Raw genomic sequence first — 25,619 nt, 5'->3', positions numbered from 1 at the left:
TGACTTTTCGTTATTTTATTGCCAAATTATTTAAGTGTTTTTATATAAATTACAAAAATACAAAAAATGGGAAATGGCTTACAAACTTCAGTCATCTTTGGTATAGCTTTTCCTGTTTTCTTTTCACTTCTATATGTTAGATTGCTAATCGTATTAATTTGCTCCCATTTAACATATACTTTTTGTATGCTTGTTTATGTGTGTTTTTATCATTTTTTGTCTGAATTGCACGTTGTGTGTTGAATTTGAACTAATAAATATTAAGGTAACTTACTGCAATGCGGGTAAAAAAGTCTGAAGTAATTTTTAATAGTTAGATTAATTGAACATATTTCTTTAACATTGTTTAAATAAACCTAGTTTGCGGCTTCCTGCTTGCTCATTCCTCGCCGCGCGAGGGCGCTATTCAACCTCGGAGATTACTAAACGATGAGCGAGGACGTGACCATTCACAAACACAAGCGGATCTCAAATGGCTCTTTAAGTCACGATGGACCCGTTTGACAGCTCCGAGTCGTTGGAAGGCCCATCAAAAGCGGTGGCGACAACTGCAGAGTTTTCAGAGCCGTGGTCGCGCTTCTCCGCTTGGCTCGAGTGTGTGTGCGTGGTTACCTTCGACCTCGAGCTCGGACAAGCCATAGAGGTACACAATGATGTGCACGCACGCCTAACATCTGTTTGTCTATTTCTTTACTACATTTAAAACCCTTAAGAGGCTACATTTACATTGCCATAAGATTCAGTGAAATAGCACAACATCATAATGGCAATACTCTCATTGTAACCACAGCAACAGCAGCATCACTGTGTGTGAGTAACATTCTTCATGTTGTCCTCAGCTTGTTTACCCTCATGATGTCAAACTCACAGAAAAGGAGGTAAGTGCAAATTAATTAAAATCATTTACCTTTTTTTTATTACCAGCTACTGCATTATACATCTGTAAAAGGTGTTACAAATACAAATTTCCTTGTAAAATGCCTCAAAACTGTTTGCTTTTTATGCTTTTCAGAAAACCAGCATCTGTTACTTGTCGTTTCCTGACTCATACTCAGGTAATGTGCTGGCACAGACTGATTTCATCAGTGCTATCATGATAAACTGCTGAAATTTGAGTATTGTGGCTCAGTCACATGAGTGCATGTCTATCCCAGGATGCCTCGGGGACACTCAGTTCAGCTTCAGACTGCGGCAATCTGTAGGCCGCAGTAGTTCCTGGTTTGGACAAGAAGATGTGTACAACAGGGATGCCCCTGTGACCCTGCAGGTTAGAAATGGACTTTTGTTTTCTAGGCAAATGTTTATACTAAGGACTTGGGGCATTTTTGCAAGGTAAATCAATAGGATGTGATGTTTACACACTCAGTGGCTACTCTTTCATACTATGAAACATTAAACTAATTCAAGATGATACTGAAAAGTGCTATGATTAAATGTCATTCATCATATTCTATAATGAGATCTATTCAAACTAGTCTCACATAGCTTGTAGGCTGAATTAAGCTTTATAATCAAACTGTTTTACAGTGTAATTTGAAATATTGCATTGAATTACATTCACTCGGTATGTTAAGTGTGCACAGGCAATAATCTGTTACAATTTACTTAAAAGGCTAATTCACAAAAAATATAAGTTCTGTTATTGATAACTCACTGTCATTCTGTTTTAAACCCCTGAGACCTTCATTCATTTTTAGTACACACATTAAGATAGTTTAGATGAAATCTGTGAGCTTCTTGATCCTCCATAGGCAGCAACAGTCACAAGACATTCAAAGTCCAGAAAAATAACCAAAAATCATTGTCAAAACATTCCATGTGCCTTTAGTGGTGATCATGCAAAGCCACATGGAGTGTTTTGACAGTGCTTTTAGTTCTTTTTCTGAACATCTCAGCACTGTTGCTACCTACGGCTCTTCGATTTTTATGTACAATATCTTAGTTTGTGATTTGAAGATGAACGAAGGTCTCAGGCGTGTGAAACCACATGAGGATGAGTAATTAATAACAGAATTGTTGGGTGAAATAATCCTCAACCAATAAAAAAATCCAAATTCTACATACAGGCCCATTTCCCAGAATCCTCTGCTTTGAAACAGTTCAAACGATAAATAAAGTGTGTTTTTAAATGACGTTTCTGTCTTTCAGAAGGAGCATGCACATTTGCACGGGTATGTGTATTTCAGACAAGTGAAAGATGCGACTGTCAAAAGGGGCTACTTTCAGAAGGTGTGTAACTGAACTGAAAGTTGACTGTGCTTTTTCACAATAAGCTTTTCATTTAGAGTCGGGGCCTTGTGGTCAATGTACAATGCACACATAGTGCTGTGAGTGATGTCAGTCTTTCTTTGTCTCTAGTCTCTGGTGGTGGTGTCCAGACTTCCGTTTGTGAACCTCTTCCATTCGCTGCTGCAGGTCATTGCTCCTGAATACTTTGAAAAGCTTGAACCTTGTCTGGAGACAGGTGAGACCAATTAAGCTTTATAAAACATTGTTTTTCTTTTCATTTTTGTATAGAAAAATAAACTCATATTCGATAACAAATGATAGTTTTCTTTTTTTGCTAAATAATTTAGTCAGTTAAAGGGATGGTTCACCCAAAAATGAACATGTTCACCCTCCACTTGGTTCAAACCTGTTTTTTTTTTTGTTTTTTTTGCACAAAAGAAGATATTTTGAAGAATGTTAGACACCTGCAACCCTTGGCATCCTTAGTATTTGTTATTACTATTGTGGGAGTCAATGGTTGCCAATTTCAAACATTCTTTAAAACGTCTTCTCATAAAGAAACTCATAAAGGTTTGGAACCACCTGAGTGTAAATAAAACTTTTCAGTGCATTTTTTATCCCTTTAAGTATCTTAACCAAAATAATTGTTTTCTTTTTCTCAGTATAGCATATTTATTTTGTTTTGGTGGTCTGATATTAATTGAACTTGTATATAATTATATTTGCATAACTAGGTTACAAAAAGCCACATTTAATTGACTGCAATTTATCACTGAAATAAATTACAGTTTAGAATATATTGAATTAGAAATAGTTGTTTTAATTGTAATATTTTTTTCACAGTGTTACTGTTTTAAGATGTCTTATGGGTTGATGTGTTTCAGTCTGTAATGAGATTGACCAATGGCCAGCACCAGTTCCAGGACAGACCCTCAACTTACCTGTGATGGGTGTGGTGATGCAGGTAAGAATGTTAAAGATGAAAAATATAATTGTTCTTTTGGTTAAAAGCCATTTATTACATGATATTTTGGAAAAAATAAAATAACTCACCCCTTCGCCAGGAGTTTGACTGGCAAGCAATCTGACCATTTAATAAAAATGCTCAAATTGACTATGAAAGGACCATGGCTGGCAGTAAATGATTATTAATATGATATTTTTCATCCAATTTATCAAATGGTTTTGAATCTACAGATCAGAATACCTTCAAAAGTTGAAACAGCAGAAGGAAGCCCCGTAAAACAACAACAAACAGAGGTGCACACCACATTTTTTTAAATACAACAATTATGCTCACATATGCTTTTATTTGTACATATGGTTAACATCTGGTTTCATGATTGCAGAATCTGCTCCCGGCTCCCACAGTTCTTCCATCAGTTCATGAGCTGGATCTCTTTAAGTGAGTATTGCACTGTTCTGCAATTACGAAGCCATCTGTTGATTTTACAGCCGTCACTAATAGCTGCCCTGATTGACCTTCATTATTCAGATGTTTCCAGTCGGTCCTGATTCACGTGCAGATGCTTTGGGAGCTGATGTTGCTGGGAGAGCCGGTGGTTATAATGGCACCTTCTCCAACCGTGTCCTCAGAGACTGTGCTGGCTCTGGTCAGGTATGAACTCTACTTTCAGAATCACATACATTGGATTTGTTATGTGGAGCTTGGGAATAATAATAACAGTAATGTTTGTTCATAATCTATATTAGCAGATTTCTAGATTTAGATCCTGATTGGAGGATTTTTATCATCACTATTTTTTAGATATTGGGAAAAAAAGTAAATATACATATAAAAAAAATCTAAATAATATTAATAACTAATCTTTGTTTTTATTTTAGTGTTTTTTTCTTATTGACCAGTGGCTGGTTATATAAACTTTAGCTTTTTATTTTTTCTCAAGGCTTTCCATTAAGTATTTTTTAAAGTCAGTTACAGAAAAGTTGACTGCTGTGATTTAAATCCTTAAAGCAAGACTTTTGCAACTGGCCACAATTAAAATGAAGTAATATGTATGTAAATAGTAGGTAGTTTATATCCTATTTTTACAAAGAATTAAATCTACAAATGTGATTTATTATATTGTACATAAAAATATATTTTAAAATCGTAGTTTATTCTAATTAAAGTTACAACTTGAATGTTTCAAGAAACCTTTTTGAAAATAAAATGGCAAAATATGAGTGAGAGTAATGTTCCATGATGATTCAGCATAACAGATTTATGAAAAACATGAAACAACATATTTATTTTGATGTGTACTTCTTGATATATTTAGAATAAGTGATGAAACCCCCTTTTATTCCTTGATCCACATATTTTATATATTACTCATATTCCTCTTATGTTGACTGTTTCAGCTCAATTGACCCACTGCACTACTTTGGTGATTACCGACCATACTTTACCATTCATGACAGTGAATTCAAGGAATACACCACCAGGACTCAGGCTCCGTAAGCAAAAAAGCACTACACTTTACAGTCTTTCTCTAAAGCGATCATTCACCCAAAAAAGAAAATTCTGATTCACCTTCAGGTTATATCAAATTCTTTAAAAATATGTTTTTGAAGTATGACTCTATTCCAGTCCCGTTTTGGAATGATAATTAAAGTGAATAATTGAAGAATTTATGACTTGAATGGTCTTGAAAACTGCATCTAGGATATTCTTCAAATTTGCCTTTTAATTTTTGGGTGAAACCTTGACTAAATCTGTTTTCTACTTTCAGACCCAATGTTATATTGGGTGTCACAAACCCTTTCTTTATAAAGACCTTTCAGAGCTGGCCTCACATCATTCGCCTTGGAGAACTGAAGATGTCAGGTAATTGTTTCTAGTTCTTACATCACTCCTGATTAATAGGTTTTTGCATCAAAGATATCTGAAATCTGATTTTCTCTGCAGGTGATTTGCCAAAGCAAGTAAAGATCAAGAAATTGGCAAAGTTAAAAACACTGGATACCAAAACAGGTAGAAAACAAGGATTTCAGTAATCTATCTAAATAATTATCTATAATTAATTAACGCATACATTTTAGTTGTAAAAATGTATAGTACAGTAAAATACTTGTATACTAGTAACTGAACTTCATCTTTGAACTTGACTGAAGATATTCCAATTTACTAAAACTTCATGTTAAGCTGCTTTGACACAATCTACATTGTAAAAAGGCCCTTTTGAAATAAAGATGAATTAAATTGAACAGGTATATAATAATAAAATAAACATGTTTAAATATATTTTTCTGAAGGTATCTACACTGCATACAAGACCTTCCTACACAAAGACAAAACCCTGATCAAACGACTTTTAAAGGTAGGGTATATTTGTCTGTTGGAAAACTACAAATTTTATTTTACCTGAAATTATTCGTACATGTGAGTTTTTGCTTTGTTTTTTTCTAATTTACTTTCAGGGTATCCAGAAAAAAAGGCCATCAGAGGTGCAGAGTGCCATTTTGAGGCGACATCTCTTGGAGCAAACTCAGAGTTTCATTCTTCCACTGGTGAACTTTTTTTTTTTTTACTTTTGTTCAGAGCTTAAAGGCTGAGTTTTACCCCAAAATGATCATGTCATTCCAAATATTCATTAGATTAAAATGTATTATATATTATAATATTTTATTGTATAATATTATTGTTTTACAATATTATTTTAATAAAATCTCGTATTTCTGTTTCTCCAATTCTATTCAACCAAAACTTTGACTTCAAAAGGGAATAATAAAAGTTGTTTAATTTAAACTTAAAGCTCTCTAAAGAGTCATTTACAGTCTCTTTAAATAATGAACAGATTTCATTTTGACTTCTATTGAGATGTAAATGTAAACTTCTTAGTAGCTCAACCAAATACTTGAGAATGGACCGCATTAGTTATTGCACATCAAGAAGACTTAGCTTTTATTTATTTAATATTTTTAAATCCCTTACAAATGTTTTGATATGTCGTTCTGCGCAAACTGACAGATTTGTCAGATTTGCTAAAAAAATGCATTTCTTCAAGCTGTTAAAAGTGGCTGATTGTAGTATTGGTAGCCTAGTAACTAACAGTAAACAAGATCAGCATAATGGAGGCAGCTGATTAGTAATGTTCGCTTTGTCTGAGTTTATTCAGCAAATGCATTGCCATCTCGCATCATTTGCATTAATCCTTTTTTGATATTGATGAAAAAAAAAATCTTCATTTGTGTAGTGAATCTAAAAAAAACGTACAATTTCTTAAGCATTTATAATGTTAATAGTGTGAATAAATAATGACAATTTAAAATTCAATCATGAGCTTGATTACAAATGTATTTTTTTTTCTCCAGGAACAGTATTTGGAAACCCTCATGCCTCCACAGAGATCTGTGTCTCCATGGAAGGTTGGTTAGATATAATGTAGATTTACAGTAAATGAGGCTTTGATTGTGTTACACCTGAAATATAACGGCTGTTATGTGTTTTTTTGTGTGACAGACGCCTCCACAGATCCGGTCCTTCAATCAGGATGAGTTCATGAAGACTCTGGAGCAGGCAGGACCACAACTAACACTGAAAGGAGACTTTACAGGCCTGTACAGGTACTATAACCCGCTATTGTCATCCAATAATCTGTAGTCTTACAGGAAATGCAACCCTGGACATTTGGAAATTAATGACCGAAACGTCCTATTGATTGTGCATGTGATAAATGTGGGTTTCAGGCGTTTCTTCAAATCTCCAAACTTTGATGGTTGGTATCGGTTCAGGCACAGAGAGATGAGTCAGAAAGTGGAATGTCTTCATTTAGAAGCTATCTGTGCGGCTGTGAGTATGACTCTGGATCCAGATTCGCTCTCTGTTTGTACTTCCATAATTATTACTAGTTTTGAGTTTGCACATAAATAAAAAGAAGATTTGTTGAGTCAAAATTTTATAATAATAATCCCCCATGTTGTTTCAAACCCGTATGATTTTGTTTCTTCTAACACAAAAGAGAAATTCTGAGGAAATGAACTGGTTGCTCTTTTCCATGGAGTTGCACTGAATGTAAACCAAAGCTTTATGAAGGATGCAAAAGCACCATAAAAAAGAACTATAATACATAATCTGATAGATAACCTATATAAATGACAATGCAGAATAATTAAAGACAGATCACTTACACAAAACTAGCAACTTTTTAAAATTTTTCTGATAACATGAAATTTCTCTTTAAAAAAAGAAGCAAATCATCATATTATAATGATTTCTAAAAGATAACATGACACCAAAGACTGAAGTAGGGTTGATCTAAAATTACAGGAATGAATAACATTTAAAAAATACACTGAAGTGGATTAAAAAATTTTCACAATCGTCCTAAAACAATAAAGGGTGTTGTTCAGAAGTGTTAGGACAACTTTGATGAAAGGTTTTGAACCACTTCAAATGTTTAATACTGTATATTATAATAAAAGATTATTGTAATGACATTTCACAGATTTCCATTTTTTTATGTATTTCTGGTAAAATAAATACCGCTTTGGTGAGCATTATGCTTTTTGCATAAGCAATAAAACAATCTTACATGTTTTGAAACTGTTAATTCACACTAAACAAGGAATAGATTAAATTTGTAAAAAAAAAAAAATCTAAAATCTTCTCTTACCGATCATTTTTGGGAACAAATCATGCCATTAGGTTTATTAACCTGGTTAATTATTTAAAAAATAAAAATAAACCTCAAAGGATCACCATCTCTACTTCTCTCATGAATTTAAAAGAACAGACCAATGAGAGCAGGTAGTCTAGATTTTCAGTGAATACCAACTGTCAGTCTGTTTTTAGTTGCATGGAAAAGTGCGACCAGTACATTTCTTCAAAATTCTTCTTTTGTGTTCCACAGAAGAAAGAAAATCCTACGAGTTCAGAACAACTTGAGGGTAAGTAAACAATCAAGATCATTTTCATTCATGGATTGCTTTTTTTTCAATAGCTTAATTAATTAGTTTTTAATTGGATTTTAATAAATTCAGGATCTGCTGACGTGGACCAAAGATAAATCGGAAGTGGAGATTGTTGACCTCATCCTGAAGTTAAGGGAGAAACTGGTGAGTGAAACTGATGGGATGATTATATCTTTTATTTGTATTTTGCGTTAAAAAAATTGTCCTTATTTTACTTTTGTTTCCTATGTAAGCCATTTGTTTCCATCTTAACACGAAGCAAATTTTTTCAATGTTCATAAAAAAAGGAAAGGAAAGAATCCCAAATACATTTAGATGCATTTTCATAACCTTTTTAGAGTGGCTGATTGAAGTATTGGTAACCAACTGTAAACAAGGCCACCATAACAGAGACCGCTGATTAGTAATGTTCCCTTTTTCTTACAAAAGTCCAAAACTACATCAAGCGAGTGTGAAAAATGTTTTGTGAATTAAAAGATATATATTCAAATTGGCATTCACACAGGGATTGTGCATTAACACAGGCTGATAGAAACCCAGCTATTGCTGATTATTGTTACTGATGTTGAAATAAGGATTTTATGTTGGTGTTATAATGATTCTATGTTGATTTAATAAAAGCATACAAACATTGTTGCGTGTGGAGAGCACTAGAGCTCTAGCTAAGCAAAACATGTTGGTTAAATACATAAACGCTCATCATATTCATTGAAGCTTAGAAATTATCTGTTTACAGCTATTCAGAAGTCTGGGATTTTCAGTCAGTGTCTAAGTGCCACTTATAACTACTTAATTCATAAGCTCAACAGAAATGGTTGATTATAATGTTCAGCACTGCAAAAAGGCAATTATAAAACTCCGTAAAGAAATTATATATATATATATGTTGCAAGGTGAAAGCCTTCATTCAGTTTCACATTAAAGGCACAGTTCTCCCAAAAATGAAACATTACTCTCCATTTCCTCATCCTCAAGCGGTTTCAAACCTTTATGAGCTTCTTTATTTTGTCGGGACAAATAAATAAATATATTTTGAAGCATGTTGTACACCAGAAACCATTGGTTTCCACAGAAAAAAAAACTTTTCTTCTATCTACATTTGTGTTTAACATAAATAGAAACTCCAATAAGTTTGGAACAAGTTAGTATTTTTTGTGAGAACTCTCCCTTTAATTACAGTGACTTTAGGGGTTCAATTTTTTTCTGTTATTTTCTGACCTCATTAAATTAATAGAACAGTACATGGTTGAAAAACATAAACTATACTTTAAAAACATTCACCTGAAGCTTCTCTCTTTCTGTTTCCACATGCCTTGCCCAGATGAGAGCTCGAAAGCACCAGCTTCCAGTGAAAGAAGAGCTTCTGGAGAGGTTAGAGCAGTCCATCCAAACCATCATCAGCTCCTTGCCCGAGGACCTACAGACAGTGTTACACAGACAGTGACAATCAGACCCGCATCAAAACACTGACCAGCAGATCTGTCCAGAATGTACCAGGCAGATATGAACCCATAACACCTGCACAGGTATAAAACCTCACCTCTTCCTCTGGTACACGCATATACCCTACCTGAGAGGCCTTTTAGTTTTGATGAGTGACACTGCAGGCACTGCTGCTATCCTAGATGACACAAGAAGAACACCGTCTCGGATTAATATCAATTGAAGTTATCGTCCAGGCTTCATATGAGATTTTAAATGTTTGCTAAATTACATTTTTAATGAACAAGTATCAAGCGTTTAAAGCCTGCAGTCAGTTAGGACTGCATGAACATGACTTGTTTTAGAAATCATTTAGATGTTTAGTCAAATAGATTAAAATAGATATAGTTCACCCAAAACTTGTGCCGTCATTTACACACCCTTTACTTGGTTCTTTCTTCTGTTGAACACACAAGAAGTTAGTTTGAAAATATGTAACATTGTATGTTTATCCTACTATGGAAGTCGATGGCTACTGGTTTCTAACATTCTTTAAAATGTCTTTTTGTGTGTTCATTAGACAAAACAACTCGTAAAGGTTTGGAACCACTTGTTGATTTGAAGTTTGGGGTGAATTATTACTTGAATAAAATGATGAACTATTTAATTAGCATATGCAATATTTAATTACCATATAACTTTCATAAATATGTAAGACACGTTTACTTGAAGCTTTTAGGATTGTTATTGTTTATTAGGTTTATTAAATTTCAATGCTTTTTTTCCCATGATGAAATTAGGTGTTATTTAGGGATATTGTGTATTTATTTATTTATTTGAACACTTTACCTGACCTGAAGTGCACAGAAGAACCACTATGGCATCGGTTTGCCAGTTTTTATTACTTTTATATATTAAAAAGCTGATCTTTTAGCTAAATGTATGACAATTTAGGGCAGGATTAACACACTTCTGTAATCTAGTACAATTATGATTGATGTATAATCATCATTGGCATTTTAACATAGTCCTGAATTATGAATGGCTGATGAGTGGAAGTGAAACTTCCATGATCACGTGATATTCTGTTTGCCAGTCATGAATGTTGCTTTTTAGCAACCTTTTTAAAAGGGAATGTTGGTTGTTCTCCTCAGTTGTGCCACATATTGCACTATTTCTGCACTACTCATTTATATTTACATTTTGTTTTCAGGCAATGTAGGTTTATATTGTGTGATTGCTTGATTTAATTTTCCCATTTGCTCAGTATTATAAAATGTTTGAAAGAACCATGTTTTTATGGATGATTTTATGGATTTATTAAAGCCTATGTTTGAATAAACCAGCAGTGAGCGTTTGTTTAATCAAGTGTAAATACATAATTTTCATGTGGAGAAAATCCCAAAATATCTTTTGGGAAATGCTTAATTTAAATAAGATTATTTAATTTAATAATTATTATTTCTCACATGTGAGAATTGTATGACATTCTGAACCCTTTTTTTAAAGTAATGCGCCTATCATACATAGTTGTCACAGATTCTTCTACATCTTGCAGTTCTTAAGAATGAAATGAGCATTCAGTTTTAGTACAGAGAATTGATCTCTAAATGTTTTTACTATTGTTTACATATGATTCATTTTTAATGATTTAAAACATAAGGAAAGATGATTGTGTGTGTGTGACTGAAAATGTAACCGAATAAATTATTTTGAAAATTTTGCTAAGCTGCTTCATTTTTTAAAATGGGTATATACTGGATTATTAGGGCTGCACAATTTATTGCAATATGCGCATCTGCAGGTTCTGCAATGTAGAACTGGTATTAATGTTGACTAGGTGCTATATTTGAAAACACTTATGATTTGTCATTGCAATGTTTAACCATAAAGTTAACAAAACATTTACTATTTATGTGCGTTTTTGTGTAAGCAAGTCAGTTTAAAGCAGGTGTCAAACTTGGCTCCGGTCTTGCTTTAACACACTTACCTGTAGGTTTCAAACAAGCCTGAAGGACTCAATTAGTTTGATCAGGTATGTTTAAGTAGGGTCAAAGCTAAACTGTGCAGAGCTGACACCTGTAGTTCAAAGTTTCCTGGCTTTAAGAAAGAGATTAATTGTATTTATGTAAATATACGATAAACACGACTGTATGATTTTGCTTTTGATTACTAAACGTATCTTTCTGAATATTGCTAGACGTCCATATAGCATTTCCTTTGTACAGTATCATTGCTTTACTGTATTTATCAATGTTTGTGTTACGTTTATTATATTTGGAAATATAATAAATCATCCCATTGTGTCTAAAATTATAAATTAATTTTCTTGTGAAGGTATACTCAATATTGCAAGAAATAAAAAATTGCAATGTGAGTTTTTTCCAATATCATGCAGCCCTAGTATTTATACCTTAATATAAAACAGAAATTGTTGGAGGGAGCAAAATAGTTTATTGTTTTGGTCAAAGATTGAAAATACACATTTATTCTGGTAGCTAAAATTTGAAACACTGAAACCGTGAAATTATTTTTCTCAAACAGAAACAAAGCAAAATGTATATACAGCTTAGATAAAGGGTTAACAAACAGTGGAGTCTTCAAATGCCCTAAAAAAACACAGAGCCAAACAAACTTTACCCCCAAAAGCTTGTAATATGATAAAGTAACTCAAATCCTTCTTAAACTAAATTCAAACTAACATTGGCTTGAAAATTCAAAGCAGCGGATCATTTTACTGAAATATTTGCAACATATCCTCTGGAATCTATGGTTGGATTTCACCATAATGATTATATGTGTGTGTATGTATGAATAAAAAGTGCATTACTAGCTGGATTCCCTCTTATAAGCCTTTTGGAGCTTTTAAAGAGCATTTTCTTTGGATTAATATGGAATTTAACCTTTCGGCTTAACCAAATAGTGTTGCATTACTTGCCAGTTATTACGCAAAATCAGTAACAGTATTTTGGTGCACCCAACTACGTTGAAAACACACTGTCAAAATTGATTATGCTGCACACACAAGAGGAAAGTGTTGAATTATGGGCCAACTCTTAACATTATTCAACACTTGACTCAAAACCATTCATAAAGTGTTAAGTATCCCTGTCATGTAATCATATTGTAGTAGGACTATGTATATATACACACCATATTGCTCCTGTTATTTGGTACTTTCTCAGATTGCACACAACAAGTGGTCAATAAAAATAAACCAATATTTATCTCGGGACAGAAGAACCACAAATTCTCTTCAGACCAAATAAACACTTGTTTGCATCATCTCATTCCAGCCGTCCACCAACTGTGCTGTTGCTGCTTCAGCACCACTTGTTTCTCTTGAGGACTAAAGTGCAAAATGGTCAAAATGGCCGTAAGAGTCTGCTGGCGCCCTCTGGTGTCTTGGAGCGTGAGGAACTTATAAATCACATTCTTGAGATACTCTAGGTTGGCCCCATCTCTCCCCTTGTCCCGAATACGCTTGTCCAGCTGGCCCCGTAGCTCCACAAGCTCTTCCTCATGCCTCTCCCCATTAGCAATTAGCTTCCCTTGTAGTTGGTGCAAGTCTTCTTCTAGCCGATGCTTTTGTTTGCGCAGGGCGGCCACTTCTACCTCTTTGCGTGCCAGCTGTTCGGCATAAAGCAATAAAGTTGGCTCGTTGGGACCTGCTAGTTTAAGAGCTTGAGCGATGATGTCGCTTTCTTCTTGCTCTGGATCAACTTCGTCAAGGTCACCACCTTCCAACGCTGCACTGCTATTGATAATGTGCCTCTGGTGACTTCCGAAACCCATAACTGCTGATGCCCTGAGTCGCTCCAGCTCAAGGTCTTTTTCTGCCAGGAGGGCCATTGTGCGATCTCTCTGTTTGTGCAACTCTTCCTCAAGCCTCATGAAATTCTCCCGGTGTTGAGCCTCCAGCTTTTCAACCTCCTGTTTGTGTGTCTGCTGGAGCGCTGCAAGTCCCTGTTGCCGCTCCTCTAGGTCCCGTTTATGCTTGACTTCTGCTTCGTCGCTTTGTATCCGAAGGTTGATATACTTCTCCTTCAGCTCAGCTAACTGATCTCGTGCTTCTTCTAACTCTTTGGCCTGGTTTCCATCCTTTGTGTTCTTGTTTTTCAGAACCCCCTGCGCCCTCATTTTGTAGCGCTCAAACTCCTCTTTTATCTGCCGGAGCTCTTGTTGGTAGTGGAGCGCTGAGGCTTTCTCGCTTTCAGAGACTTCGTGGTCCTTTTCTCCTCCCTCCAGCAGCTTCTCAATATCTAGGCTCTGGTCTTGAGATCTTTGTGCAGCCAGTAGGAGTAACTTCTTCACCTTCTCAAGTTTGTCCTTTAACGCGTCTACGTTCAAGTTCATGTCATCCATGTTTAGATCAGAGCTTGTTGTCCTGTTGACTGCAGCCATGGCGAGGGTTTTGTTCTCTGTGTCGAGCTGAAGGATGCGTTCTCGTAGCCTCTGAGTGTTTTGTTGGTCCTTCTGTCTGGCCTTCTCGCAAGCACCCAAGAGTTCAGAGAGCTCAGATACTCTCTCCTCAAGACTGGCAACTCGGATCTCCTCCATCTTCGCCTGCTCTCGGAGAAGCTCATCTGCTTGTGCCACCTTTAAATATGCGGACAAAAAATAAGAATGTTTACATAACTAAAAGACCATGCGTGTCCAGTGTTACTCCTGAAGGGATTCTGCTTCAAAATGTGTTGAATCAAGTTCCTGCCTTACATTTTATCCATTCATTGTAATCAGTTATTCTTGGATGTACATCACCATATGGATGAAATTTTTTTTGCTACTTCTGCAACATTGGAACTCAGGCAACTGTAGTATAGAGAGAAATTCCTTGTTTAATGTCCATGTTCTTTTATATGTACATGTGTAAAGTAAGGCATTAACCAATCATAGTGTTGGTAATTTGAATACCAAGTAGAATAATATGCACCAGGGTCATTGTAAACAAACCACCAGCCTGATTTTACTAAGTAGGACATGTTCCAGGATTAACATCTATGTTGATTTTGGAACAACCTTCCAATCAGAGATAGATTTACCGTTTATATTAAGTTTAGGTTTACATTTAGGTTTATGCACATCTACATGATTGTTATTTTGTTATTATTCCCTCTGATAGTTTATTTAGGTATTAAGTTTTATGGGTTTAGGGGTAGGGAATAGGTATGGATTTCATTTTCTAAATCATGTTCCATGATCAACATTGATGTTAATCCAGGATTGCATTGTACTTGACAAAATCATGGCGTGCTTATACAAACCCATAGAATACCTGTGAGTAAAATTCACCTATGCATATATAACTGGTTTGGTAAGACTAAAAAAATAAATTGTTACTGTATCATGCCAGTTGCCTTCTAAAAGTTAAAATTATTTATTTTTAGTTATTAGTTACAAACCCACCATCAATCATGACATTTTTAGTGCCTTTTTAACCTGTTTGGCATTTATAAATCAGCTTATTTTATCCAAATTGTGTCTAAAACTGGTTATCACCTTTCTCGTTGACTAAAATATGTTGTCTAGCAAGGTAAATCATAAGCTATATGAAAATTACTGCACTAAAGTAAATGCATTCTTTATGTAAACTTGACATATAGATATAAATGCCTCTTTTTTGCTCTGGGTTTATCTCACCTGTTTTTAAAGGGATAGTTCCCACGTCATCATTTACTTACCCTTGACTTGCTACAAACCTGTTTGAGTTGTTTTTTTTAACACAAAAGAAGATGTGCTGTAGAACGTTAGAAACCTGCACCCACTGACTTTCATAGTGTTTTTCATGTTTCCATGCATTTCCTACTAAAAGAAATAAAAAGTTTAAAGGTTTTTAGCATTCTTCAGTATATCTTCTTTTGTGTTTAACAAAACAAAAACAAAAAAACAAGACAAAATAACTAGTTTAGAACAAGTCAAGTGTGAATAAGTGATGACAGAATTTTTCTTTTTGGGCAAACAATCCCTTTAACAACAGAAGGTTGTAACTTTTTTTATTTAAAAAAGTCAGCACTTCAAGATTTGTAAAAAAAAATCTGTTCTTTGACAGAGAATTGCCAGTATTTATTATGACTACAACAAATATTAGGCATTATGTGGACTTCCATCACAAATCAGTAACATACGACCTCTTTAAAACGTACCTTTCTGATTTCCTGCTGAAGTTGCTGATTGAAGTGAGCTTTGAGGTCTGCGTTCTCTTGCTGAAGCTCCTCCACCCGTGGGTCAGGTTTACTGTTCTCCACCGCTGCAGCCTTCAGGCTCTTCTTCAGCTCATCCCGTTCCTGAATGATCTCTTTCAGCTGCGACTCATAATCTAGCCCTCGGTCTGCTGCCTGCATGGCTTCAGCCAGCGTCGCCCGTGCGTCCTCCAGTTTGAGTTCTGCATCCTGTCTCAGTCCCCTCTCTTCCTGCAGGAGTTTCTGAAGCTCTCGGAGCATGAGCGCATGATCGCCCTGCTCCTGCTCCCGTTCATGCTGCTGGGTTATGACTCTTGCTTTGCTCTCCGCAAACTGCTCCTGCAGGTTTTGAAGCTCGGCCTGGTGCTGCTTCTTATCTTCCTCCAGCCTAGCCTGCAGCTCCTCCAGTTCCTGCTTCATTTTCCGCTTGTCCGCCTGAAATGAAGCTTCCATTCTGGACTTTTCTTGGGTAACAGTGGCCAGGGAACTGGTCAGTGTGGACAGCTGCGTCTTAAGTTGGATGACCCGGCGATCAGTGTCTGCCACCTGTGGTGTCGGCTCTGAACATCCACTGCTGCTGGTGCTTACGCCACTTTCAGACCCACTTGCCTCCTCAGACTGCTGGGGTGAAGTGTGTACAACAGCCCCAGCTGTGGCTCCATCTACAGCACAGCTTTGATCGTCCTCGATTTGGTCTCCTTTAGTGCTGTTGCTCGTCACGCTAGTGGCTGTTTCAGCAGAGGCTGCTGTATCCAGGCTGTCTTCACTATGAAGTGAACATCGGTCATCTCCAAGATCAGAAGGCAAAGCTCTGCTTCCTGAAGCTTCACCAAATGAGAGGTTATCAACACGACTTAAATCGACCTCTTGAGAAATGGTCAGAACCTTCAGACTGGCTTCCAAGGCTTCTTTTTCTTTAAGCAGGCTTTGGTAAGCTCTGACAACATCTTTAAAGCGTGTCTGATACTTTACAAGCTGCTTCTTCTGCACTTCAATGGTTTCCAGGAGTTCTTTTTTGCTTGGGCCTCCACCAAAGCTCATACCGAACTTCTCCATGGTTAATCACCGTCAGTCAGGTTTCATACTCTCCGATATGATCTCCACCTGCTAAGTAAACACAGATTTATTATGATTGTGAAACGAAGAAGGGCAATATGAATCAAGCAGCATCTTTCTTAATATAAAGAGTTCAGATGCAAAAACATCTTGTTATTTTCCTCTCAAATTAGCGTTTTTCTCTCCAACTCTTGTGCTGAGTAATTTGATTTTTATAGTCACAAACAAGTTCTTTTCATTGATTTTAAAGTAAAATAACTCACCTTACACATAGGAGGCTGGAAAAAAAAGAACATTTTAGGATAAATTTTCAGACAGCATTTAGAGGTTTTTGCATCTGAACTCTTCATATATGGATCTTATATTGGATCCATGTCACAATAGTTTCAACATTATCATTAATGTTTGTTTCACACTTCACTAAAACATGTTTAAAACTATTTTGTGTTTTTGTTATTCTTTGAGAGCTTTTGTCTGGTATATTTAAAATAAATCAAACTATTATTTACTGCTATTTATGAACAATATTCACACTAAAGCTGGTCAATTTCTCGTTTCAGAACCTATAATTGATCTAATTTTTCCAGGTCCATTTTTTCCAATTACTTTCCCTACTGGGTGTGGAGTCACGTGACCCCACTCTGTTAAAGCTGATTTATACTTCTGCAGCCACTTTGCAGCCATAACTGATCTCTTGTCAAGTAGGACAATGAACCCATTTTTGAGCTTTGCACTACATTGATGATGATTGGAAACTGTGCCAGAGATTCCTTGAGATTGCATGTTTTCCATTACATGTAAAGTTATTATTTACATGAAAATATTTGTTTACAGAAGATGCAAGAAATGCACTGTTTAAAATATAATTTACATGACATACAATGATTATTTTATTTAGAAGAGATACTGCTTAGTTTCTAGTTTTAATATGAAAAACATTAAACAATTTAATTTGTTTCCAAAAGTGCAAGTTGTTTATTTTCACTTTTTTATACAAGAAAAGTTGGTTTTAGGTAATGTGTTTTAATTTCAGTTCTTCAACTTTTATGTTCAATAAATAATCATAGATAGTACATAGAGTGTGTTTCCTTCAGTTATTTTTAAATCAAGTAATGCACCCACATGTAATGCATTGAGGCATCTCTTACTTGTAAAAAAAATAAAATAAAATGAGCATATTAGTGAACTATTATCAGTGATCTAAGGGCAAAAAATCAATAAATAATCGTAATCATTATTCGCAATTGAGTTCAAATGTTCAATTAATACAAATTTTGATTTTACACTAGATCGCCAAACCCTATGTCACAATGGTTTTATCATTATCATTAGGGTTTGTATCACACTTTATTAAAAACACGCCTATTTTGTGTTTTTGTTAGTCTTTGAGATTGTTTTTGTCTGGTGTATTTAAAATAATTCTGACTATTATTTACTGCTATTTATGAACAATATTCACGCTTTATGGAATGGACTGTACTAACAAATAAATATAATAGCAATAACAAAAAATGTCTTGTTTCTGCTGGTCTTTGGCACTTCTCTTGTCCGGCAAGTTCGGAAAATACTGACTACTACTAACTACTACTTTTATTAATTATGCATAATAAGAGAGCACTTGGACATAAAATCATGAGACAAATGATTAGACAAACATATATAACTGACAGTTGACTTTTCTAGTTTCTGTCTTATTATGTTCGGTGTATTAAAATAACGTTACCGACCAACGTTAATTATAGTTCATTGGTTGTCTTTAGCTAGTTAGTTAGCAAGGTTTAAATGTATAACAATAATGTATCAAATCCCACATCGTGACATATAGGTTAAATAAACTGTGAATCAAGCATACCTGAATGTGCTTTTAGGTTAGTTTCATGTTCATATAAATATATTTAAAGGCAGAAAAAGCCTGAAATGTTGCAGTAACCCGAGTACGTGTCGTGTTTACTTCCAGACGTCGCTTCCTGGATGGGAACTGGGAAGTGACGTTTGAATGTTGATTAAAAGCTCGAGTGTATTATAAAGTAAGTATTACTATTTCATTAAAAAACACAATTCGATGTATTTTGACACAATATTCTATTTTAAAATGTTGTCAATATACAAATGTGCCGACAAAACATTGTGAAATACATTTCACAATGAACTACGAGCAGATAAGTTGCTGTTGAGATGTATACTATTTTCGTTGATTTGTGTTTGTTCATATATTAAATGCTAAAACAATTTACATGTTATTCAAAATACTCTTGTTACAATTTAGGGCTGATTTATGCGTGAAAACGTTTGTTGTGTGCGCTTATTTATGTATTAGGTATGTTTTGTGGTATAATCCCTGATGTTATGTTGAAATATGAAAATGTTATTGTAGGATATAAGCATCAGAATGAACATCGAGATGTTTATTTTTTATTTAATCTTGTTATATTTTTGGCTAAATATGTTATACACAAATGTACATTTTGTAAGCGTAAACCTTTCAGATTTTTCTTGAAGATCTACATCTGTATGTCTTTGATTTCTAAATCTACTAATAAGAAAGCTGCAATAACTGTGAATCTGTTTAAAAGACACATTTATGTCTCGCTCCTTGGCATGTAATGTGATATAATGTAAATGTTGTTATGATAATAATAATAATAATAATAGTAATAAAAAAAATTCTCATAATTAGACACAGAGAGTGGCAAAAAGTGCAATAATTTATTGAAGGTTCCTCTTTTTCTTCTTTTCAAAATAACTGTCATCAGCACAAAACACCAATACTATTTCAAGCATTGTAAATAAGAAAAGTTGGCTTTTTTAACATTTACACAAAAGCAAGATTTAATCAGAGGTTACACGTATTAAACAAAGGCCCAAAATGGTGGTAAAGCATTTGTAGGATTTGTTAATAATATGCACAAAGAGTAATATGAAAATCTGACATCATGTGATATGAATCACATATACATACATAAAGTGCTGACACATATCGATTGTCATGCATTAATCTATCTCCCAAATAAATCCTCTTATTAAGAAGAGATTCAAATTCTTTGTTAATGGATGAAACATGTAAACCTGGTTGCATCGAAACAGGCATTCATTAAAAAAATAATCATTACATATTATAGCATTATATACACTATCTGTTAAAAGTTTGGGGTCCGTTTTTTCCTTTCTTTTTCATTAATCTGTTCATCAAGACAGCATTTATTAAATGTAAAAAAGTTAAATTGCTAAACATTTATTAAAATTTTAAATAACTGCTTTTATTACTGTATGTAGTTTCAAATTAAATTATTACTCCAGTCATTATTGCTTTTATCACAATCACCATTAATAATAATAATTAATATTAGAGTGATTTCTGAAGGATCATGTGACTCTGAAGACTGGAGTTATGAAGCTGAAAAATCATCTTTAAAATCACTGGAATAAATTAATTAATTACATGATAAACTACTTTTGAACAGTTATTTTATAGTGCAATAACATTTCACAATTCTACAATTTTTACTGTATTTACAAATAAAATAAATGCAGCCTTCGTCAGGAGAATAAGCTGATTTTAAAACATTTAAAAGTCCTACTGACCCCAAACGTTTGACCAGTAGTGTGTGTATATGTGTGCAATACACAGCAAAAAAAATGTTCATCACAGCCTGGAAGTGCAATTCTAAACACTTTATATTTGCTTAAAACAATGTATGCACCATGAATCAGAGAACTTAAGGCATGCAGTAATTGTGTACAACAGGATTTTCAGTAAAGTTTTGAACATGTTGTTCATTTAGAGGCTCTAATATGTTTCAATAAACCATTTGTGAAAAGCACACTTTTTACTTTTTAAATTTTTCCATTTATAAAAATAGTTCCAAGTCCCCTGATTGTATTGAGCAACTAGTCCTTTTTAAAATAAATAACTGCTGAAATTTTATTTCAGGTTCATCACATATATATAATTGTACAATTGAAGTCAAAATTTTTATCTCCTGTGAAACTTAAATTTTTTTTATATTTCCCAAGTGGTGACACAGTGGCTCAGTGGTTAGCACTGTCGCCTCACAGCAAGAAGTTACCGTCTAAGTTAGTTTGCATTTTTGTGTGGAGTTTGCATGTCCTCCCCGTGTTTGCGTGGGTTTCCTCCTGGTGCTACGGTTTCCCCCACAATCCAAAGACATGCGCTATAGATTAAATGAATAAGCTAAATTGGCCATAGTGTATGAGTGTGAATGACAGTATATGGATGTTTCCCAGTACTGGGTCACAGCTAAAAGGGCATGCGCTGTGTAAAACATATGCTGGATAGGTTGGCGACCCCTGATGAATAAAGGGATTAAGCCGAAGGAAAATGAATGAATCAATGTCCAAAGTGATATTTATTACTTATTATGAAATATTAGGGGAAAAAATGCAAAGATTTAAAAAAAGTGCTAATAATTTTGCCTTCAATTGATTAAAAAGTAAAATGTTTTGACCCTAAATATTCTCATTTATTGATTTATTGTACTGTAACCAATGTAATGCACTTCTTCATCACAGAGCAGTGCTTCTTCATGTGAGTCTGCTGACCACCAGACTGGCTGAAGCTCTTTCCACATAAAGTGCAGTGATATGGTCGTTCTCCAGTGTGGACTCTTTCATGTGTAGCCAGTGATGCTCGGTGAGTGAAGCACTTTCCACATTGTGTACACTTGTACGGTTTTTCTCCAGTATGGATCCTTTGGTGCTGTTGCAGATAGTACACTTTAGTAAAGCAGCTGCCGCACACCGAGCAAACATGCTCCTTCACACCATTATGTAACTTCTGGTGCTCTTTCAAACAATCCATCCGAGTAAAACTCTTTCCGCATGAGGAACACGAGAAGGGCTTTTCCGTCAAGTGAACCGCCTGATGTCTTCTTAGTTGGAAAGCTGAAACAAATGTTTTTTCGCACTGGTCGCAGCCGAATGGCCTCACTCCCGTGTGTAGGAGATTATGCTTTTTCAAACTCTTTTCATTACTGATTTTCTTCCCACACTGAGGACATGAGATCGCCTTTCCGTGAATTAGCATGTGATCTTTCAGGTACTCTTTTTGTTTGAAGCTCTTCCCACAGAACGAGCAGGTGAATGGTCTTTCTCCAGTGTGGACACGAACATGAGCATTTAGGTGTCCTCTATGTGCGAAGCTCTTTCCACATTGGGGGCAGATTACAGGTTTCTTGGCTTGTGTTTTTATAAGTGATAAACTGTTTTCAATTTTAGGCCAGCTTAAAAGTTCTTGATAAGGAGGTTTCTCATTCACATGTAGTTCTTCGGTTTCTTCTTTGACTTCCGTCATGCCTGAAATGAACATATAAAATAGTTAAAGCTCAATGAAGAAACAGCTGAAGATAAAAGCAGGCACATTCGGGTACAATTTCATGAGTATTATTACTTTAAGCTATTATTGTGAATCAGCTTATACCCATAAAACCCATTAGAGGAGTAAAATGTGATTGGATATTGCTAAAAAGCTACATAAAAACGAAAACAAAGAGGAAGTTTATGTGGTCAATGACCAAGGGCGTAGATTTGCTCTTGACATTGATGGGGACATATATCCCTAGAGCGCATGCACTGAACAGCACAAATTATGTTTCACGCATTTAAAAACGTGAATAAAGTACATAATAACATAAAATAAACAGTTAATAATAATACAAATGACAATCCCATCCCATACTGTAAAAGTCAATTTACATAATTTTACTGCAGTCGGGCTTTGAGGAGGTATAAATGTAGAGAAATTTAGAGAGGTTTGTGATGCAATTTGAGCTGTTTTATTAGCGAAATTGAAACGGAATTTCGATTCACTGATATTTATCTAATTAATTGCACTGCCTTGGTTAATAGTATTACAGTGAACTCGTAGCAAACTTGATTTTGTACACGCATAGGTTGACAGAGCATTATTTTATTTTAAAGTATATTAAATTATTGGTAGGGACATTTCAGTAATTGGTATCCCCTCCATCCATGCCAATTCTACGTCCTTGTCAATGACGAGTTTTAACCCTTTAACTGCCCCACCAAGAAAAATCAATTTGACTGCATTTCTTAACTCCTAATGTGGCTAGTTAACACACTCATTTTTTTTTCAACACATCCCATAATTTTTAAATATCAACCTCTACCAAATAGTTGACATGTCGGTTTATTGTAAAAGAAGTACCGTAATTAATACATATACTATAAAAATTTGAAAATATGAAGTGTAATACTAATTCATTTAAAAACATAATCCAGATGAAACATTGTTGAATGCTAAATCATCTGTATTTTTTGAAGTATTTATAAAATAGTTTAGATTCTCATTTAACATGTTTTCTTGTTTTTGTTTTTTTAAAACAAAACCAAAATCTAGTGTAAAAGTGCAACTGAAGGTATGTAAAAAAAGTAAATAAATTGTAACACTGCTGTGTGTGTAAACCATTATTTAAAACAATCAAAATATAGTCAACCATTTGGTAGAGCAGGCAGTTAAAGCACAAAGGCAAATAATAGTTTCTGTGTAATTTTTGTTTTTAAATGTTTCTGCAGATTTTCTGAAGGTAAATGTAAAACTTTAAAATCAGGTAAAGAAAACTGGATGCTCAAAAAAATTATATTCTACATTACAAGTACACTATAAAATGGGGGATTTTGTCTTTCCAGAGCAAAATGTCTAAGAATGATCTGGGAATCAATTGAGGAATTAAGTCTTGTTTACTGTAAAACAATATAAAAATGAACTGAAAAAATCTACTTCAAATGGTCTCATATTTTCCGTTGGCATATAAACGTACTTAAATTCGTTGTTTTTCAGGAAACATCAGAAGACTTTATATGAAGAGTTTAGATACAAAAACTACTTAGCACCGTCTGAAATTTACACATAAAATTTGCATTTTTTCTCAGTCTGTAGTGTGTAGTTTCAGTAATTTTACTCTTAGTGCAAATAATAAGTTATTTTCATTGTCTTTAAAGGAAAATAAAAGAACATAAACATAGGACGCTAAAAAAGCACATTTTAGAGGAAAATGTCAGACTCACTTACAGGTTTTTGAATCTGAACACTTCATATGTTCATCTTTGGTAAATGTGTAGTAACCATGGTTTTATTAACTTAACATACTTTGTTAATTTAACACACCATACTATACCATGTGCTTTCTGATTTTTCTTTTTAATAAATAGTAAAGCCATGGTTAATTTTCATGAGGTAAATGTATCTATACATGTAAGGATTATTTGATATTTGTATAGAAAAACAAAAACTTAGTATTTTATAATTTATTTGATTCTTATTTATTGCGAAGCCTACAATCTTCCACTCTATGAATTCAGTAACTTCTGCTCTGATGTACGAAAAAATTAAAATAAACTATTCACTTTTTATCTTCAAGTGATTCCAAACCTTTATGCGTTTCTTTTTTTAGAAAACATCAACATACATTTTGTATCAACAGAAGAAAGAAACTCCAACAAGTTTGTGACAGAACTGTGCCTTTAAACTGTGGAGGGCATAATTAGGAGAGTTTTTAGTACCCACAGAAACCCTGAATTAGGTTGCCTGATACTGACTTTTCTCATCTGCACTCAGTTCTTCACTTTCCTCTTTCACTTCCATCCGGCCTAAAATGATATGAAACTCAAGTGCAACTCTAAAAAAACACAGAACAAGCTAAATACAAAACAGAAACTCTTGTAACTCGACATGACAGCAACAACAGATAAGCAATAAGTTAAGGTAGAAAGTGTATTGCACAGTATTAAACATTCAAGTGTTTATAAAAAAGCATAAACAGTTAAATAAAAAGTCAGTGAGCATTAATAATATTTACCATAAGGTATCTGCTTTTCTCCAATGAATTTACCTTTCCAAACGACAAGATCCCAATAAGGCTTTAAAAAAAATAAAAAAGCTATTTTAATAATGTCAAATAAGGAGGCTTCACTACATCAAATAAACAGATTTAATTTAGAAACGGTTTATTATTTAAGGCATCGACAGCCTAATAGCCAATCTTCAGCATGTTTACTATTAAGCATTCGCTTCGGAGAAATCTACTTTTATGGTTATTGTTATTTTATATGAGAAGTGACAAGCGGATCTGCAACAGACCATTCCAATCTGACCTTCTTTGTTGTTGTTTTTACACAGCGATTTCCAAAATTGAGAGCGCACAACCGCCACCTATTGTTGCTGTACCATGCAGCATGTTTATTAGTCATTATAATAAACTTTATAGCAAAAAAAATCATTGGATTAAATCGATATGGATTCATATCATTCATATCAATTTCATTCGAGTTTAATTTTTAAAGCCTTGCAAAGTTGTAGAATCCATGCACAGATTTAATAAATTATCATCAAATTACTCTTTATCATACCAAACATGAACATTTCATGTTTTACCTTATTTTACATTTACCTTATCTTATATTTCATATGCCCATAACTGATACATAGTGAAGCTACCAAAAGGAGTAATATCTATAAATCATTTTAGCAGCCTTCTTAATTAAGGAATTATTTTACACAGGCCCGGATTGGCTAATCGGGAGGACCGGGAGAATTCCCGGTGGGCCGGTCTGTTTTTTGGCCGCGAGATCCGGTTTCCCTAGCTCCAGAATCTGATGCTCTCAGCAGTCACATTTTTAAAATTTATTTATTTATTTACTTGACCGCAGCCTTTTTATTCATTATTTTACCGCAGCTCTGCTTTTTTATCTATTTTCTCGCAGCTTCGTGAGCAAGATGCAGCCTGCAGGTTAATGAGTCAGATGAGTCACTACTGTATGTGTAGGTTGTGGTCCAGTGGG

At 34.5% G+C, this 25,619-nt stretch overlaps 4 protein-coding genes across 8 annotated transcripts in view; 2 read left to right on the top strand and 2 right to left on the bottom strand.

Moving 5' to 3' along the window:
• The first annotated feature begins 377 nt into the window (after positions 1-377).
• On the top strand, positions 378-10,909 carry dennd6b (DENN/MADD domain containing 6B). 2 transcript variants are annotated; one of them, XM_005164716.5, is made up of 21 exons: positions 378-643; positions 840-878; positions 1,013-1,055; positions 1,155-1,267; positions 2,149-2,229; positions 2,359-2,464; positions 3,114-3,193; positions 3,427-3,489; positions 3,579-3,634; positions 3,725-3,847; positions 4,594-4,689; positions 4,965-5,059; positions 5,141-5,206; positions 5,488-5,552; positions 5,653-5,742; positions 6,547-6,600; positions 6,695-6,798; positions 6,922-7,024; positions 8,085-8,121; positions 8,215-8,289; positions 9,467-10,909. In XM_005164716.5, exons 1-20 carry the CDS (start codon positions 491-493, stop codon positions 8,238-8,240), a joined length of 1,593 nt encoding a protein of 530 aa, XP_005164773.1. In that variant the 5' UTR covers positions 378-490; the 3' UTR covers positions 8,241-8,289; positions 9,467-10,909.
• A 1,092-nt stretch (positions 10,910-12,001) lies between these two features.
• Positions 12,002-18,781, bottom strand: gcc1 (GRIP and coiled-coil domain containing 1). 4 transcript variants are annotated; one of them, XM_021474994.2, is made up of 4 exons: positions 18,655-18,775; positions 17,066-17,080; positions 15,711-16,853; positions 12,002-14,166 (listed from the first exon to the last, which is right to left on the bottom strand). In XM_021474994.2, exons 3-4 carry the CDS (start codon positions 16,800-16,802, stop codon positions 12,850-12,852), a joined length of 2,409 nt encoding a protein of 802 aa, XP_021330669.1. In that variant the 5' UTR covers positions 16,803-16,853; positions 17,066-17,080; positions 18,655-18,775; the 3' UTR covers positions 12,002-12,849.
• drd4-rs (dopamine receptor D4 related sequence) overlaps positions 18,746-25,619 on the top strand; it is a 116,602-nt gene continuing 109,728 nt past the window's right edge. Inside the window, exons 1-2 of the mRNA XM_073945984.1 lie at positions 18,746-18,829; positions 21,333-21,453. The gene's annotated coding sequence lies outside the window, so the exon portion shown is untranslated. The remainder of the gene's footprint in view (positions 18,830-21,332; positions 21,454-25,619) is intronic.
• Positions 19,495-24,965, bottom strand: zmp:0000000938. The gene is made up of 4 exons (XM_073947163.1): positions 24,919-24,965; positions 24,638-24,698; positions 24,378-24,428; positions 19,495-22,115 (listed from the first exon to the last, which is right to left on the bottom strand). Exons 1-4 carry the CDS (start codon positions 24,919-24,921, stop codon positions 21,292-21,294), a joined length of 939 nt encoding a protein of 312 aa, XP_073803264.1. The 5' UTR covers positions 24,922-24,965; the 3' UTR covers positions 19,495-21,291.

This window comes from Danio rerio, chromosome 4 (genome assembly GCF_049306965.1).
Source record: "Danio rerio strain Tuebingen ecotype United States chromosome 4, GRCz12tu, whole genome shotgun sequence".
NCBI classification, from domain to species: Eukaryota; Metazoa; Chordata; class Actinopteri; order Cypriniformes; family Danionidae; genus Danio; species Danio rerio.
Note: the sequence above shows the minus strand (reverse complement) of the source record. Positions and strands in the feature narration are given on the sequence as shown.